The sequence below is a fragment of the Mirounga leonina genome, unplaced genomic scaffold, assembly GCF_011800145.1.
Source record: "Mirounga leonina isolate KUSES-001 unplaced genomic scaffold, KU_Mleo_1.0 Mir_114, whole genome shotgun sequence".
Classification (NCBI taxonomy): Eukaryota; Metazoa; Chordata; class Mammalia; order Carnivora; family Phocidae; genus Mirounga; species Mirounga leonina.
This window is the reverse complement of record NW_023270265.1, coordinates 745,349-764,818: the sequence shown is the minus strand read 5'-3', so window position 1 is coordinate 764,818 and position 19,470 is coordinate 745,349. Positions and strand designations below refer to the sequence as shown.

Here is a 19,470-nt window from a genome sequence, read left to right as displayed (position 1 = left end):
TATTTATTTATTTATTTATTTATTTATTTATTTATTTATTTATTTATGATTTTATTTATTTATTTGACAGGGAGAGACAGCCAGAGAGAGAACACAAGCAGGGTAAGTGGGAGAGAGAGAAGCAGGCTTCCCGCCAAGCAGGGAGCCCGATGTGGGACTCGATCCCAGGACCCCGGGATCATGACCTGAGCCGAAGGCAGAGGCTTAACGACTGAGCCACCCAGGCACCCCAGGGCTGATTCACTTTTAAAATGTACTGAAGTTTTTATTTCCTTGCTTAATTTTGTAGTTTTATAGGGCATCATAGCCACTCAGCCTGACCTCTGTTTCCTTATTATCTGTTATGGGATTTATTTAATTTTTGCTCATACTAGTTTAAACCTTACTGTTGTAGAACTGAAATATGTGATAGCCTATAGACATACAGTTAACATGAAGATATGTGGAAAACTTAGATGGGATTACAGCATTTTATTAAATAAAATAGTGAATTTTTCCTAATCTACGGCTTCACGTGTATTTTAACATACATATGCCATGGACTTTACAGCTCTATTCTTGGTGGCCCCCAGAGGGAAAAAGGTCACTGGGAAGAGATAATAAAATCATTACTTTGAGTTTTTCCATTGGATATCTTTACCTTTTGCTTTAATGGTTAGACCCTTGGTTCTATAGGAGGTCTTCAAGTATAAAGAATAATAGGTTTTTGAGATTGGAAGAAAATAAGAGCTATAGAAGCTAGATGACTTTTGAAGACAGTGCTTAGACATAATTGGTACCCACATGAATGGAACAGTGGGTACTTCAAAGGTGAATACACCCATTATTTTCCCATAGATCCAGCCCTTCCAAATTTTGCACACTTATGTTGTCAAGGCTTTGTAAATTGAAAGGTCTGATGAGATATCCACTGAATCCACTAGTGTGATCAACAAAACATTTTTGAGTAATTCCCATCTCTCTTACTGCTCTACTTTTTTTCTATTGCCCATTCCTCTTCCACAAGGAGAGAGACATGTTTATGTTATTTTAAAAAGATTTGTATATTTCCCTCCTCAAATTTGTGGGAATTACTAAGAGACTTAAACACCTCTTATTTAATTCAATTTTAAAACAATTTGAATGCTTCCTTTGTGCAAGGTGTTTTGGAAGGCTGTGCAAATTGATATAGAAAGGTACATTAAATCTTTTTGTTTGTTTATATGAAGATACTGCTCAATGCAGGAGGCATGGGAGAGAGGCCATGTTGTATTAAAAATACATTCAGGGGCTCAGGTCATGATCCCAGGGTCCTGGGATCGAGCCCCGCATCGGGCTCCCTGCTCCATGGGAAGCCTGCTTCTCTCTCTCCTGCTCCCCCTGCTTGTGGTCCCTCTCTCGCTGTGTCTCTCTCTGTCAAATATATAAATAAAATCTTAAAAAAAATAAAAATACATTCAGCTTTCTTTATATGATTTAATGTAGTTTAAATCAGAGATTCCTTCCCTTAAAATGATTGAATGGGAAGTGACTGACCTTTAAAAGGATGGAACCACTTAGATCAGATTTTTCCTCCAGAAACTTTGAGCTGGGACAGTGTAGGTTCACTTATTGATGCACCTTGGATTTGGTAAAGCATGACTGGGTAAGGAATTTGTGGCAGTCAGCTGTTGTAAGACTTAAGCATTGAACAAAGTGGCTATTCTGTTCTGTCTGGTACTGTCACATGAGCTTCCATCCTTGCCCCTCTAAGAAGAATGGCTTCCTCACATTTTGCTGAGAACACAAAGTCAACTCGGCAACTTCCTTTTCCTCTCACAGTCTACCTGTTTTCATCACCCTACCCCACTCGATTTCATTCTCTTTCTGAAGAATGGCATACATTATCACTGATGAAGCTAATCTCTTCTTCTCCTGCTCTCATTCCTTCTTATTTCCTCAAAGACCTGGCCCCATCAGCTATTCCCCCCTGCAGTACATTGCCAGTCGTCTTTTTCCTCAGGCATTTTTCGAATGCCCAGCCTGTGAGGTGCAGTAGACTCTAGGGCTTCCATCTTGAGGAGGAGGCAGATGCCAGTAATTAGAGTACACTGGGGTGAGGGCAATGGTTGAGATTCTAGGGGTACCTAGACAGGCAGCAAAAAACTCTGCTCATGTGTGGGCAAGTTTTGTAAAGGAAGGCTTCACAGAGGAGTTTCTCTGCTGAATAAGGAGTTCGAAGGCCAGGAGAGTAGCATTTTAGGAAAAGGGAATAAGTAGCAAGTGTAGATTTAGAAGCACTGTTATATGACATGTAAAGGAAGTTGGATTTTCATTTGGTCGTTTGTTTATTGAACATAAATTTATTGAGCACCTGTTGTTTGCTAGGCACTGTGCTAGGCTGTGAATACCGAATGGTGAATAAAGCCAGGCGCATTCATTATCCCTACATCGTATACAGACTAATGGAGGAAACAGGTGCTAACAAATAACACGTAAATGTATAGTTGACCCTTGAACAACATGGGTTGGGACTGCACGAGTCCACTTATATGCACATTTTTTCCCCCAGTAAATACAGTATAGTACCGTAAATCTATTTTCCTTAGGATTTTCTTAATAACATTTTCTTTTCTCTAGCTTACTTTATTGTAAGAACAGTACATAATACATACAATGTACAAAATATGTGTTAATAGACTCTTCATGTTCTCAGTCAGGCTTCCCATCAACTGTAGGCTGCCAGTAGTTAAGTTTTAGAAGACTCAGAAGTTAGCCATGGATTTTCAACTGCACAGGGCTCAGTGCCCTTAACCCCTGCATTTTTTGAGTGTCAACTGTAATTGCGAAGTGTGATAAAGATGAAGCAGACGGAAAATGGTGCTCTGTTAGAGAAGCTATCATAGCAATGTAGACTCTGGGGGGGGGGTCAAGGAAAGCCTCTCTCAGAAATCGATATATTTTTTTTTTTTAAAGATTTAATTTATTTTTTTGACAGAGACACAGCGAGAGAGGGAACACAAGCAGCGGGAGAGGGAGAGGGAGAAGCAGGCTTTCCACTGAGCGGGGACCCCGATGCGGGGCTTGATCCCAGGACCCTGGGATCATGACCTGAGCCAAAGGCAGATGCTTAACGACTGAGCCACCCAGGCACCCCCAGAGATATATATATTAATGATACATGTTAATAAACTCGCTGGTTAAGAAAGATAAGAGTAAACAAATTCAGTTATATACTCTTTACCAGAGATACATCCATCCATGAAGTTGCAGTAGTAGAAAGGAAAAAGATTCACTAGGCAAATACCAAAAGGAAATTGGCATAACAATTAATATCAAACATGGTAGGCTTAGCAGTAGAGAGGACTGTTATATAATGATAAACAATTTACCAAGATGATATAATTTTAAACTTGTGTGAACTCATTAGAACCACCTCAAAGTAGATTAAACCAAATTTGTATAATTAATTTTTTATTGGGTAGAAATTGAGAAATCCATGATCATAGGAAGAGATTGTGACATATGTTCTAATTATTGATAGGTCAAGCAGATGTAAAATCAGTAAAGATACAGAAGATTTTGACAACAAATTTAATGTAATACTCATTTCTGGAATTATATACCCAGCAGTTAGAGAATTCATATTCTTTTCAGTCATATGGAACAGTTGAAAAAAAGTGGGAGTATACAGTAGATCATAAAGTAAGGCTTAATAAATTTCAGTGAGTTGGTATATTTACAAATCATGTTTTCTGACCAGAAATAAAGCAAGATTATCTACAATTACCAAGTTATTAGAAATAATAAGAGAGTTTAGCAAAGTGATTGACTATAAAATTAGTATAATAAAATCAATTGTTTTTCTGTATACCAGCAACAAACAGAAAACATCATTTAAAAGACACCAGCCTCTTAGTTGGTTGAGCGTCTGCCTTTGGCTCAGGTCATGATCCCAGGGTCCTGGGATCGAGTCCCACATCGGGCTCCCTGCTCCATGCGGAGCCTGCTTCTCCCTCTCCCTCTGCCTGCTGCTGCCCCTGCTTGTGCTCGCTCGCTTGCTCTCTGTCCAAAAAAAAAAAAAAAATCTTTATAAAAGACACCAGCCCTGTGACTTGCTTTGACTAATAGAATGAGACAGGAATGATTTGTAAAACTGTTAATGCTAGGCCTTAAGAGATCTTGCAGCTTTTGTTTTCAAAGTTAACCTCTTAGGACACGGTTGCTCTTTAGGGAAGTCCAAACTTTCCAGCTGGAAAAAGAGACCACAAGGAAAAGAATTAAGGTGTCCCAGTCGACAGCCAGAAAACCAAGGCTCCAGACATGTGAGTAGGACCATCTTAGATCCTGCAGATCCACTCTAGCTGTCCAAAGAGGAAACAGACAAAAAAAAGTAAATAAAATAGTTATAAATTATAGTAGATTCTATAAAAGAAACAAACAAGAGGATGAAAAGAATAACATAGGGGACCTACTTCAGATGCAATGGCCAGCGGAGGCATCTCTAAGGAGTTGACATTTGAGTTCAGACTTAAAAGACACAAAGTGTACTAGACAGAGGAAAGAGCAAGTGCAAAGACCTCAAGAGAGAGCTTAGTGTGTTTCAGCACTTAAAGAAGACCAGGGAGATGAGGCCAGAGAGGCAGGCAGAGATTTGATTACACAAAGTCTAGACGGTAAAGAATTTGTATTGTTTCCCTAGGTGCACCAAAGGGTATTAAGCAATATAGTGACATGATCTATCATTTTAAAAAGGTAATGTGTGGTAGAATGGATTAGAGGGGGAAAGAATGCAAGTGGAGAAATCAGGTCATATTGCAGTCCAGGCTAGAGTTGAAAGTAAGTAGCCAGGTTAGAGTGATGACAATGAAGAAAAAAAAATAAAATGATACCATCCATTTACGGTAGCATCAAAGCCCATAAGGTACTTAGGAAATAACAACAAAGTATGTGTAAGACCTTTTTGCAGAAAATTATAAATTATAAATAGATTATTCATGTTCATTAATAGACTTAGTTTCATAAAGATATCAGTTCTCCTCAGGGACGCCTGGGAGGCTCAGTCGGTTAAGCGTCTGCCTTTGGCTCGGGTCATGATCCCAGGGTGCTGGGATTGAGTCCCGCAAGGGGCTCCTTGCTCAGTGGGGAGCCTGCTTCTCCCTCTGCCTGCCGCTCCCCCTGCTTGTGCTCTCTCTGACAAATAAATAAATAAAATCTTTAAAAAAAAAGTATCAGTTCTCCTCAAACGGTTCTATATAAATTTAATGCAATTATAAGACTACATATGTAATTGAAAAGAAGAGCCAGGAGCTGGAGGGGGAGTATTTAAAAGTCATTATAGGAATCCAGGTGAGAAACAAGGTCTGAACTAGAACAGTAGTGATGAGAATTGTTATATAGATTCAAGAAGAGTCAACTCTGATTGATTGGGCAGTTTTCTAAAGGTGGAGTGTAGGAATCAGATGAATATGATCCATTATAACTAAGCTGGTTAATCTCAGGAATACAAAGATGAATTAAGACCAGGAAATCTAATAACATCCAACTCAGCAGAACAAATTTAAAAATAGTATCTCAATACATGCCTTAAAGGCTTTTGATGAAATTAAGCCTATTTATTTTTCATTTAAAACTTTCAGAAAATAGAAAGATATTGCCTAATATGATAAATATCTGTTTTAAAGCAGAAACCAACAATCCTATTGAATGGTAGTTTATTGGGCTTATTATTGCCATTATAATCAGAAATAAAGCATGATTGGGGCGCCTGGGTGGCTCAGTCGGTTGAGCGACTGCCTTCGGCTCAGGTCATGATCCCAGGGTCCTGGGATCGAGTCCCACATCAGGCTCCCTGCTCGGCGGGAAGCCTGCTTCTCCCTCTCCCACTCCCCCTGCTTGTGTTCCCTCTCTCGCTGTCTCTCTCTCTGTCAAATAAATAAATAAAATCTTTAAAAAAAAAAAAAAAAGAAAAAGAAAGCATGATTGCCTGTAATAACCATTACTCTTAAACACATTGTTCGGAAAGTTCACACTAAATCCTAAACTATAAAACAGAGGATGGTTGAAGACAAAAATTGCTGTTGAGGATAACGTTATAGTCTACTAAAAAAAGCGCTAAAATTGATAAGAGAGCGGTAAAAGTGCTAATAAGTGGTTGGACAAAAGATAAATACCCAAAAATAAATAGTACTAACAAAATAGACACCATAAGAGATACACAGATGGGTAAAATGACCCTTACCTGAAGGATCCTGAATCTGCTTAAGCACTAAACTATGAAAAGAAAACACACAAATTTTAAAAATAGAAGAAAACTAAGTAGATGTTTGACGAGTGACATGAGAAGGTCCCTGCTGGTAAAGCTATAAATAAGGACTTTCCAGAAAGCAAACTGGCACTTTTATTTTATACTTCCTGGATTTGCTAATTCTCCCCACAGGAATTTTTCTAGTGGAATTAATCAGATATGTGGACAGATCTCTATGTGTGGGAGATCTCTGTATGTGTAATACCTATTACAGTATTGCATGTGGCAGTATATACTGGAAACAATCTAAATCAACATCACAATCAGATGAGTGGGAAATAAACTATAGAACATCTATAGAATAGAGAATGCTAGGGATCAACTAAAAATGATGTCTTGGAAAAATGGAAAATATTCACTATAGAGTATTATCTGATGAAACAGATTACAAGATAATTTGTAGATATGCATTTACTTTTCCCTCAAAAGTGGGAAAAGAGCAAGAGAGAAATAAATCAGTTAATCTCAATACATAAAAATCTTATCAGTGGTTCTTTCCGGATAGCAAGTGATTTTTTTTTTTTTTTAGATTATCTGATTCTTTTTTTTTTTTTTTCAATAATGTTGGTATAACAGGCAAGTGTTGTTCAGGTTTACTTGGTCAGGTCAGGGTCAGTAGTAATTAGCGTGTATTTGTAAGGGGTAGAATTACGGTTTGACCTCGCTCTAACTGTGAAGCCTGTGCTCATGCTGGGGCAGAAGAGGGGATTAAGAACAGTTGGAAACAGACTACTCTTTCGAGAAGTTTGGTGAAAAGAAGATGAGAGTGTACGTGTATGTGTGCAGTTAGAGTTAAATTCCACAGCAGTGCAGCCTGGCATATCTCTGTACCATCTTTCAGTTTGCCATCTTCCTTTCACACCCAAGCTGCTGCTGCTTCCTTTTTTTTTTTTTTAAGATTTTATTTTTAAGTTATCTCAACACCCGATGTAGGGCTCGAACCCACAACCCCGAGATCAAGAGTTGCACGCTCTACCGACTGAGCCAGACAGGCACCCCAAAGCTGCTGCTTTTTGCATTGTTTTCTTTTATGAAAGTATAGGCTTACACATGGGTAAAGTGAAAATTAACTGGCTCCCTTTCCCCCTGCCCTGCCCCTCTCCGTGTTCCTCCCCAGTAGATGGTAAGCAGAACAAACATGCTGAGAGTCATTGCCTACTGTGCATATCATTTTACACAAACAGGACATTACACACATGACTTAACAGTTCATTCTTCCTATGACACATAACCTAGAAGTTACTTTTACGTCAGTGTGTATAGATCTCATGAAATACAATTACATTTGTCCTTTTTTTTTTTTTTAAATGTTTTATTTATTCATGAAAGTCAGAGAGAGAGAGAGAGGCAGAGGAAGAGGGAGAAGCAGGCTCCCCACCTAGCAGGGAGCCCGATGCGGGACTTGATCCCAGAACCCAGGGATCATGACCTGAGCCGAAGGCAGACGCTTAACCGTCTGAGCCACCCAGGCGCCCCTACACTTGTCCTTCTAAGCCATAGCCTGTGATAGGACTTATTTGCTTAAAAATCTCCCAGCAGAAATGCAAATCCAGACTACAATGAGATATCACCTCATATGCGTCAGAATGGCTAAAATCAACAACACAAGAAACAACAGGTGTTGGCAAGCATGTGGAGAAAGGGGAATCTTCTTGCACTGTTGGTGGAAATGCAGACTGGTGCAGCCGCTCTGGAAAACAGTACAGAGGTTCCTCAAAAGTTAAAAATAGAACTACCCTATGATCTAGCAATTGCACTGTTTTCCGAAAGAATACAAAGGTATTTTTCCCAAAGAATACAAAAATACTAATTCAGAGGGATACATGCACCCTGATGTTTATAGCAGCATTACCAACACTAGTCAAATTATGGAAACAGCTCAGGTATCCATTGATAAATAGATAAAGAAGATGTGATGTGTGTGGGTAAAGTAGGTGATGGGGATTAATGAGTGCACTTGTGATGAGCACCAGGTGTCGTATGGAAATGTTGAATCACTATATTTACACTAATACTACTCTGTATGTTAATTAACATTAACATTGACAGAGCTGGAAATTTTACTGAAATTTATTTTATTTTTTTTTTAAGATTTTATTTATTTGACACAGAGAGAGAGACATAGAAAGAGAGGGAACACAAGCAGGAGGAGTGGGAGAGGGAGAAGCAGGCTTCCCGCCGAGCAGGAAGCCCGATGCGGGGCTCGATCCCAGGATTCTGGGATGACCCGAGCCAAAGGCAGACGCTCAATGACTGAGCCACCCAGGCGCCCCAATTAACTGGAATTTAAATAAAAAAGAGAGAGAGAGAGAAAAATCTCCCATCCTTTCACATCATCTTTTGAATTAATTCATATTCCTCAGTCTAGCATTCAAGATCTTCTGGTATGAGATAATCTTCCGGTAAGACCAACTTAATATTTCAATTTAATCTTCCACTACCTTGCACTTGGCCAAGCCCAGGCCAACTTCACCACTTATTGATGATTCTTTGTGTCTTTGTTAATAATTGTTTCTTGTGACTAAAACTTCTCTCCTGTTACTTCTCATCTTTTTGTGTTCACATGCCGTCTTTCCTTATTGCTATCCTTTCTTTTTCCTTTTCTTAAGTAGACTATAAGATTCTTCATGGCAGGGCGTACTCTTCTTCAGCATTGCATATCCAGTGCCTTTTATAACTCAGGTTCATAGATGTTCAGTGAATGTTTGTTATGTACTTAATTCACTCATTCTGCAGATACACAAAATGAATTGGGTACAGTTAGCTTTTTGTCCTAAGCCCATCCTCCTAATAGCCTGTTCTCGTTCCAACCCAACTGTACTCTCTTCAACGTTTAAATTACCTGAAGCACCTTGTATTTTTTGTGTCATTACCAAAGTCTTCCTTTATAGTTACCTTAATTGATTGCAAGCTCCTTAATAACAAGGACTATGTTTGCTTAGTTTTTTATTTTTGTAATGACTAGCATAATGACTGTATACAGTAAGCACTCAGGAAATACTACTTAGTATGGAACTGAATCAAACTGGGAAAAAAAATTCCCAAACAGAAGCCTGGAATTTGCACTTTCTAGGGAGTTGGTGATCTTTCTGCAGTACAAATCCGTATCTGTAAAGATGGCTCTGGGATGCTTGAGCTTTGGAGCACTTACAGGTCTTTAGGAGCTTAGATTTAAGGCACGAATAACTGGCTTCTGTTTCCAAACTCTAAGCACTATCTAAATAATAAAGTTGCTTAAGAATACATAATTTTTCTCATAGCAGCCCTGTATTTTTAATTCATTTATGAGGAACCAAAGGCTCTGTGACTCATAGTCAAACAGGAAGGGATCAGTGAAGTAAGAATTGAAAGACTGTACTCTTAGAAATATATGGACATATTGTTAAATGTATTATCTGTGACATCAACCTGAAATTTAGTGACTGTACCCACGTACTCTTAAGTTCTTTTACTAGAACCCCAAAATATTTGTCATCAATGAATCATGCATGCATGCAATAACTATTGAGAACTGATTATGTGTCAGGCATTAATTTAGGTGCAAAGATAAAGCAATGAATAAGATAAAGAGCCAACCTTTGTGGAATGCACAGTGAATTGGTAACAGCAAAACTGACCTGGATTCTGGTCTCTTTGCCCTGACTTTGAGCAACTCATCCTGTCTATGCTTCATTTCCTCTTGCGTAAAATGAGAGGTTAGACTAGAACTTTTTAAAGGACTTTAGTTTCTTCAAAGTCTTAAGTTTGTGAATTGGACAGAAATCTTAATTTTCCTGAAAGACAGAGCTGGAAATTGGTTTCTTTCATTTAGTTTATTTCCTTCCTCTAATATTTCCTGTTCCCTGTTTCTATCTAACTGAACTCCCTAATTACTTCTTTTTCTTTAATAGAGGAGAAAGAAAAGAGAGGCATCATTCTGCTGTGATTTATGGGTTTTTTTTTTAAGATTTTATTTATTTATTTGAGAAAGAGAGAGAGCACGAATGGGGGGAGGAGCAGAGGGAGAGGAACAAGCTGACTCTGCATTGAGCCTGATGCGGGGCTCGACCCCACGACACTGAGACCACTACCTAAGCCAAAATCAAGAGTTGGATGCTTAACCGACTGAGCTACCCAGGTGCCGCTCTGCTGTGATTTGTAATTGAGGTGGATTTTGCAGTGCTTGATTATGTTCAGACTTAGGTTGTAATGCTTAGAAGTGTTCTAAAACTTTGTGGTTCTCTCATGGTGTTAATTAGAAACCTCAGAACCAATATAATGTAGATCTTTGCTTGGAGGTCCACATGCACAGTTAATTAAATCATTAACTATAGAATCAGGGTTATGTGCAGCATGAATATATTTCATTTTCCCCTTAGGAAAGTAGGGACTAAGTCGTTTCCATGAGTCAGCCCTCTTTTTCCATCCTTATCGATATTTTATTGGTTAGCCTTTCTCATTGCTCCTCTGAAAGGTATCTAAAATGATATTTAAAAAAATCCTCCATGACAGAAAAATATTTGGGGTACATTAAGTGAAATAAGTTTAGAAAAATGTTTTGTCTTTTTGAAATTGATTATATATCTGTAGAAAAAGACTAAAAATTATATAACAAAACTTAAGTGTTTCTATGTGGATGGCCAGGTTATGATCTCCTTTTTATGCTTCTCTTCATTTTCAGTATTATTTTGTAATCAGAGAAAAAATTGAGACCACTATGTCAGGAAGCATATCTCTCTTAACTGGCTTCCCATGCCTTTGGTTTTGTCTGCGAATCTTGCTTCTTACTGGCCCTCCTTGGTTTCCTGTGGCCTACCCAGTAAGATTTCAACCCGCCCTGGCCCCAGGAGCCTCCACAGCCTGGCTTTGCTCAGCCTGCTTTTCCATTTCATCACTGCCCTTCCCTTTCTACAGATGTCTCGCGAATCCTTGGACGTATTGTTCTCTTTGATATTCAGTCTTTCAGATGTTGAGGACAAAAATGCTTCTAGAATCACCTTCCACTCTTGACGATAGCATATCAGAAAAGCTTCCACTTCTCACCACCTCCACCCCTGCCACCCCAGCCATCTGGTTGTTGCGAAGGTCTCCTAACCGCCTTCTTGCTTCATCCTCACTCCACCACTGTCCTCCGCATGGCAGCCAGAGGTTTCTTTCTAAAATGTCAGTCAGATCATGTCATTCTTCTGCTGAAAACACTCTAAAAGCTCCCACCTTACTCCATAAAAACTAGTCTTTTCAGGGGCGCCTGGGTGGCTCAGTCGTTAAATGTCTGCCTTCGGCTCGGGTCATGATCCCAGGGTCCTGAGATAGAGCTCCGCATCAGGCTCCCTGCTCAGCGGGAAGCCTGCTTCTCCCTCTCCCACTCCCCCTGCTTGTGTTTCCTCTCTCGCTGTCTCTCTCTGTGTCAAATAAATAAATAAAATCTTAAAAACAAACGGGTGCCTGGGTAGCTCAGTCGGTTAAGTGTCTGCCTTTGGCTCAGGTCATGATCCTGGGGTCCTGGGATGGAGCCTTGCGTCAGGCTCCCTGCTCAGCAGGGAGTCTGCTTCTCTCTCTCCCAACTCCCCCTGCTTGTGTTCCTGCTCTTGCTATCTCTCTCTGTCAAATAAATAAATAAAATCCTTTAAAAAACAAACAAACAAAAAACTAGTCTTTATAGGGGCCTATGAGCCCTATGTAAGCCCCATGTGACATGATCCTCCCCGCCTCTCCAGCCTCAGCTCCACTCCATACATTGGCTTTTACCTATTCCTCAGTCGTACCGCACACATGCTGCCTCACAGGTCTGTCTTTGCTGTTCCTTTTCTATGCAATGCTGATCCCTCGAGTCTCTGCTCACATGTCACTGCCTAAGGGAGGCCTTCCCCGATCACCCTGTATAAAATGGCCCATGTACTCCCAGTGGTATTCTCATCCCTCTTTCCTGTTCCATTTTCTTCACGGCGCATACCACCACCTGATGTAGTATGCGTATATGTGTCTACTGCCCATCTGCCTCCTTCCACTAGTGTGTAAGCTGCTCAAGGCAGAGGCTTGTTCACCTCTGTATTCCCATCCCCTGGGGCACATCAGCCCTTCCTGTCTCCTTCGAGATCTTATTCTGTCAATTCCCTCTTTTGCCTGAAGTTTTATCTTTCTTCTCTATTGGATAATTTCTTGTTCTCAGTAGGCATTTTCAGTTCTTTCTCCTCATCGAAAACAAACACAAACAACCTGCCCTCAACTCTGTACATTTGAATTCTCAAGGCATTGGTTTCCCTGCTTCCTTTCGAGTTTCTGGAAAGAGTTGATGTGCACTTAGCCCCTCCCCCCTCCGGTTTCTGCCTGGGTCCTCGTACCAAGGCTTCCTTCCATCTTGCGTGCTAGCACAGCTGCTTCCGCACAGGTCTGCAGTACGCTGTGACTGTGAGAAGTAAGTAGGCCGTGTTGGGTTCCTGTTCTGATTTATTTATTTGAGAAAGACAGAGAGCATGAATGGGGGAGGAGCCTTTCTGTGGCATTGTACTGTGCTGATTTTTTTTTTTTCCCCTCCTGTAATTCTCCTTTCAGCCTTTTTGAAGTCCTCTTCTGAAGTCTTTTTCTTTTTTTAAAAAAAATATTTTATTTATTTTTTTTGACAGAGAGACAGCGAGAGATGGAACACAAGCAGGGGGAGTGGGAGAGGGAGAAGCAGACTCCCCGCAAAGCAGGGAGCCCGATGCGGGGCTCGATCCCAGGACCCTGGGATCATGACCTGAGCCAAAGGCAGACGCTTAACGACTGAGCCACCTAGGCGCCCCTGAAGTCTTTTCTGATTCCTCTTTGCTGATGATCTTTGCTGGTTCCTTCTCTGCCCCTTCCATAGGAGTGTCCCTTAAGGCTCCATCCTTAGCTGTCCCTATGGCTTACTGTAAATCCTCCTTCCCACTGTAACTGCATCTAACCCATGCTTTTACTTACTGCTTTCGCACTCATGACTCCCAAATCTGTATCTTTTTTTTTTTTTTTTTTAAGATTTTATTTATTTGAGAGAGAGTGTGTGCACGGGGGTGGGGGGTGGGGGGAGGAGCAGAGGGAGAATCTCTAGCAGACTCTGCACTGAGCACAGCCCGACACGGGGCTCAGTCTCATGACCCTGAGATCATGACCTGAGCTGAAATCAAGAGGACGCTTACCCGACTGAGCCACCGAGGTACCCCTCAAATCTGTATCTTTTGTCCAGATTTTTCTCTTGTGTTTCAGGCTTGTATTTCCATCCCTCTCCTGGACCTGTCCTACTTGATGTCCCATGTCACATATTCAAAAGCTACACAGCATTAATTCTCTCCTTGGAATGACATAGCATAACAATAGCAATTGCTTCTCCACAGCTGCCCATCTTGGTCAGTGGCCCACCTGGTCATGTAAGGCAGACTCTTGTGAGTCACCTCAGCTGCTCTCTGTGCTTGAATGCAGCCATGTCTGAGGGCACCGGCTTCTCTCTCACACAGCTCTTGTGAAGCCGTTCTCTTGTCTTGGTTCTCATTGCCCCTGCCATAGTTTAGGTGTTCCTCCTTTTCCCCCTTCATAGCACAGTCCTTAAAGCCCATACTCTGAAGCCCGATGGCATGGGTTCTGATTTTGGATCTGTCACGTATTAGTTATGTGACTTTGGTCAAGTTTTATAACTTCTCTGTGCCTCAGTTCCCTCATTAGTAAAATAGGGATAATAATACATTGTGAGGATGAAATGTGTTAACAGATATCAAGTGCTTAAAATAATGCCTGACACTGTTCTAGCCACCCTCTCTCTCTCCGGTCTGTTCTTCTAAAATGTTTTCTACTCTGCTACGGCATCAGCTTTCAGAAACGGACATCTGACCACATCATTCTCTTCTTAAAATCTCTGTGGCTTCTGATGGTCTGACCACCACTTCTATCCAGTTCGTCTCCATTGTTCCTTTTCCTTCGCTCACTGCTACAGCTATATTCAGTAATCAGCAGTTTTCCAAATATGATGTGACCGTGCGTGCTTTGGCATCTTTGTACTATTTCTTCTGCTCGAAGTGTTTTTCCTTACCAGTTTTATCTGCGAGTCTTCGGCGATCCTTCACGACCATGTTTATTTTATTTTTTACATTTACTTCCCACTTTTTTTAAGAGAGAGTGTGTGTGTGAGTGGGGGGAATGGCAGAGGGAGAGAACCTCAAGCAGACTCCCTGCCAAGCATGCAGCACGACTTGGGGGCTCAATCTCACAACCTATGAGATTTGACCTGAGCCGAAACCAGGAGTCGGACACCCAACTGACTGAACCACCCAGGCGCTCCTCACTTCTCACTTTTTAACCAGTCACATCCATCAATTAACCAATCACAGCCAGTAGTTACTGAAACCCAAGTATAATGGTGTTCTGGAAGATACAAGAAAATATAACATGCTCTTGAGGAGCATGCAATCTAGTAGGGGAACAGGACAGAGAGACTTGAAACAGCAAGGGACTGTCCCTGAGAATGCTAAGTAGAGCACACATAAGTAGAGTGGCATTTCAAAGAAGGGCAGAATCACCGCTCACAGATACAGGGGAGTGAATGGGGTCTTAGGGGGTTTAGAAAGGCTTCATGGAAGAGTGAGATTTGAGTTGGGCCTGGAAGGATGATAAGATCTGCATAGGTGGAGGGAGGGGGTGGATCCTGTGGCTCAGAGAACAGAAGGCACAGAGGTGGCAGTTGTCAAGCTGAGTGGAGGAAGCCCGATAAGAAAACGTGCGTGTTGAGTAGTGCTGAGGTCACGAGGCCGTGTGGAGTCACGGGGTTCTCCAGAGCCCGGAGCATCTTGAGGGACTGGTGTGTTGTAATGTTCTACCCTGTGCCGGGCCACACTGGAGCCTGACGCAAAGGGATAACTCAGCAACATTGATCTCATCTTCATTCAAAATTTTGGTATTCTGTTCATCATGGATTTTTTTTTTTTGGCATTAAATTTGATTTTTTAAAATATTGCATTAAAACATGATTTATTTTGGTTACTGCATTTTTTGGCACCCCGTTAAATTTGTGCCCGAGGTCATTTCCTCACTTACTTCGGCCCTAGTCCCAGCCCTGTGTTCTGGTCCTGAAGTTCAGTAGAGGGGACATGGGTATTTACTTTATTGTTATTATTATTAATTATGGCTTACTCATGTTATACATGTTTCTTGATTAGTAGACAGTATTTCATAAAAAGCAATTAAGGTAAATTAGGATTTTAAGAAGATTAATTTGGAACTTTGGAGCCTGAAAACCATGAAAGGGAAAATAATTATGTTTCCGAGTCAATTTCTGGGGCACAGTAACTTTCTTTTGCTGCAGTGCATGCAGTGCAAGCAAAAAGAGTTGTTTTGCTCATGTCTAAATTCGGGAGGAGATCCCTGGAGGGTCGGGGTACTAGAGGCTGCTGTCCACTTGGAGACAGACATCAAGCAACTGAGTTGCTGCAGCTGGAGTGTTCTGCCTGAGGCAGGCTCCCACAAATGGGCTGCACAGGCTAGGCTCGGCCCCCATCTCACATAAAGCAAACCTGTCTAGCCCTGCTCAAGAAGTAGCTGCTCACTGGCCACAATGCTTACACTGTGGGCCATTACACGTGGGCCATGGCCCAAGAAGCAATGGAAGATTCATGAACTCTAAATTTCTCAGGGCTACCTGTATCCAGGAAAGAGGTGATGTTTGACACGAAGAGTATTACTAGTACATCTAAAAATGTGAAATCTATTGTTCATTAGTACACTCGTGACTCACAGGAGATGATTTGGCACCAGAGAAGTCAGTGAGCATCAGCACAAATCTCAGAGAAGGCTGAGGGGAAGGTTGTAAGGGGCAGGCTGCATCCTGTGACTGCCACCAGGCGCACTGCCCTGTCATTTCATGGGGACCCGCCACATATCCAGCACGAGCTGCTTCAGTCTCAGAGTAGACATTCTGGCACAATGTGTAGAAGCCAAGGCCTGCATTTTACCATCAGATGAGTGGGTAGTCACAGAAAATGGCTGCTTCCTGAGGCCTCGGACCATCATCTGCTCACCACACACCTGCTAGATTGCTGACCCCTCTTGTCGGCATAGCCAGCAAAGTTGTTCTTCAGAACTGAAGGAGAGATAAACGAGTTTTCCAGACAAACAAAAGCTGATGGAGTTCATCACCACTACAGTGGCCTTACAAGAAATGTTAAAGGGAGTTCTTCAGGCTATTGAGCAAAACACCTGAACAGCATGAAAACTTCTGTGCAAGAATTGCTTTTGGGAGAGGTATTAGAATGAATGGCCATCGTCAAGCTAGAACTCAGCCACTGCAGGACCCTTATTGCTTAGAGCTACCTGGAGTCCACATGGGGAAGAGTCATGCAGCCTGTGGATTTTCCTATAGTTGTCTTTATCGGTACTCCACTTCAGTCTCGGTGAAACACTGGGATAGTGTCCAAGGCTACTGGGATCTTCAAAGTGCAGGCTCCTTCCCAGGGAGCAAATGTCTTAGAATCGTACCAGACCTCCTTTGATCCTGGCAGAAACATACTGACTACATGGTAGAGTTAGGTTCTCTGACTGGATGAAGCCATAAAGCACTTCTTTTTAGGCAACTCTCTGTTGAGTCTGGCTTCTTGAGCCCTATCCTGAGATGCTGAGCTTCCATGTTCCTTCAAGATCATGTTTAAACCTCCTGTAAAAACCTTGCCCTCTCCATGTATGGTTGGTCCCTCCCTTAACACTCCTCATGATGTATTTCAGTGTTATGGTTTCCATGTCCATCTGTTCCACAAGGCTGTGAACACCGTGGTGGTGGGGAATGTAGCCTTTGCAGGGTCTTGAACAGTGATTGGCCCAGAACAGATACTCCGTCAACATTGAATCGGTAATCAGGGGTTCAGAGTTTACTAAGATTTTTATACTTCTTCCTTCAATTTCTTCAGGCTGCAGGAATTAGTCGATCGAGTGCTGGAACGTTTTCAGGCATCTGGACTAATAGTGAAAGAGTGGAATAGTGTGAAACTCCATGCGACAGTGATGAACACTCTATTCAGGAAGGACCCCAATGGTAAGTCCCCCATAGAACTGTAGCATAGTTTAGGATCAGCAAGGCCTTGTGATATCCCTGGGGTTCGAACAAGACGGGCTATCAAAGAATCTCTGGTAATCTTTATTTGAATCTTTAACTTGTTTTGTTGAGCACAGTGGAAGTGGTGAGGGAGATATCTAGTGTGGGAGTGTGACATTCCAGATCTTTGATTTCTGTTGCACATAGGGTTTCCAGATTTAGCAAAAAGAAATACAAAATGCCCAGGTAAATTTTAGGTACACGGTGAATAATTATTTTAGTATAAGTGTGTCTCTTGCACTACTCGGTGGTTTTTTGAAAAGAAGAAAGAAGGAAGGAAGATTAGCTAATAAAAGTAAAGGTTAGGCCAATGGTTCTCAACTACGGGCGACTTTGTGTGCCCCACCCCTCCCCCCGCCCCAGGACATTCAGTTGTCACACTTAGGGGTTGAGGGTGCATTGCTGCTGGCATCTAGTGGGAAGAGGCCAGGGATGCTGCTTAACTCTCTACAATGGACAGGACAGCACACCTCAACAAAGAAGTATCTAGAAATGTCAGTAGCACCAAGGTTGAGAAACCTGGTGTTAGAGTAATAATTTTTCCTCTCATGGAATCTGAGCCTTTATATAAAAATGCCTTGTTTTGACCCTTGATTTGGGATAATTATCTACATTTCAAAAAGTATTTTTCTTTTCTTCCATTGTCTTCTCCACCCTACCCCAGCTTTTCTAGCACATTCAGGATCTGTCTGATCAGGAGCCGCAAATTCAAATTATATGTAGCTTCTCCTTCTAAAACTTGTTTGAAATATATCAGCACTAAAATCCTATATTCAGATTTTATTTTCTTTGTTTAGGACCTGACCTTAGTTTTAGAAAGTTTAGGTTGGAAGAGGACTCCATCAGGACTTGAACCCATAAACTATTTGTAGATTTATACTTTAGGACAGTTTGTGTGTTCCTTTTTGTCAAAGGAACAGTTTGCACTGTGATGGTCCACTTATACACGGAATTCTTTCAATAACTACAGTATAGTACTGTAAACGTGTTTTCTGTTCCTTAAAATTTTCTTAATATTTTCTTTTTTCTTGGGGTGCCTGGATGGCTCAGTTGGTTAAGCGTCTGCCTTAGGCTCAGGTCATGATCCTGGAGTCCCAGGATCAAGCCCCGTATTGGGCTCCCCACTCAGCAGGGAGTCTGACCCTCCCCACTCTCATACTCTCTCTTTCACTCTCTCAAATAAAAAAATCTTGAAAAAAATACTTTCTTCTTCTTGTTTATTGTAAGAATGCAGTATATAATACATATAACATACAAAATATGTATTAATTGACTGATTATATTATCAGTAAGGCTTTTGGCCAACAGTAGTAGTTTAGTTTTAGGGAAGTCAAAAGTTATACACGAATTTTCAACTACATGGGGGTTGGTGCCCCTAATCCCCATTGTTCAAGGGTCAACTGTACATCTTTTTATTTCTCTCGGATATATACCAAAGATCCCAACTGGAAGTCATTTAATATTAACCTGATTTTCTTTTCTTTTTTTTTTTTTTTTAAGATTTTATTTATTTGTTTGACAGAGACAGCGAGAGAGGGAACACAAGCAGGGGGAGTGGGAGAGGGAGAAGCAGGCTTCCCGCCAAGCAGGGAGCCCGATGTGGGCCTCGATCCCAGGACCCTGGGACTATGACCTGAGCCGAAGGCAGATGCTTAACGACTGAGCCACCCAGGCACTCTAACCCGATTTTCTTAGAGCCACTGTAGGACTAAGAGATGTGTAACTGTCCACATTTTGGTTCTAGTGTTAATGTTTTGTGATGTTAGATTGTATTTTATTTAAGATTTTTCTAAATAAATCACTATTTTACCTTTGGGAGTACTGAGATCAAAAATGGTTCAAATGACTAAGTCAAAGCCCATAGACTCTTGTTTGGGTACTTAATAGAATCCAAAACTCTAGGGCACCTGGGTGGCTCAGTTGGTTAAGCGACTGCCTTCGGCTCAGGTCATGATCCTGGAGTCCCGGGATTGAGTCCCGCATCGGGCTCCCTGCTCTGCGGGGAGTCTGCTTCTCCCTCCGACCCTCCCCCCTCTCATGTGCTCTCTCTCATTCTCTCTCTCTCAAATAAATAAATAAAATCTTAAAAAAAAAAAAAAAAAGAATCCAAAACTCTATACTTGTTCTGATGGAATAC

General features: G+C 41.4%; 1 protein-coding gene across 6 annotated transcripts in view; it reads left to right on the top strand.

Moving 5' to 3' along the window:
- ASCC1 (activating signal cointegrator 1 complex subunit 1) overlaps positions 1-19,470 on the top strand; it is a 108,939-nt gene that overhangs the window by 56,035 nt on the left and 33,434 nt on the right. For all 6 annotated transcript variants that reach the window (XM_035021262.1, XM_035021256.1, XM_035021234.1 and 3 more), the window contains exon 8: positions 17,149-17,273. In XM_035021262.1, the coding sequence (XP_034877153.1) occupies positions 17,149-17,273 (125 nt within the window). The remainder of the gene's footprint in view (positions 1-17,148; positions 17,274-19,470) is intronic.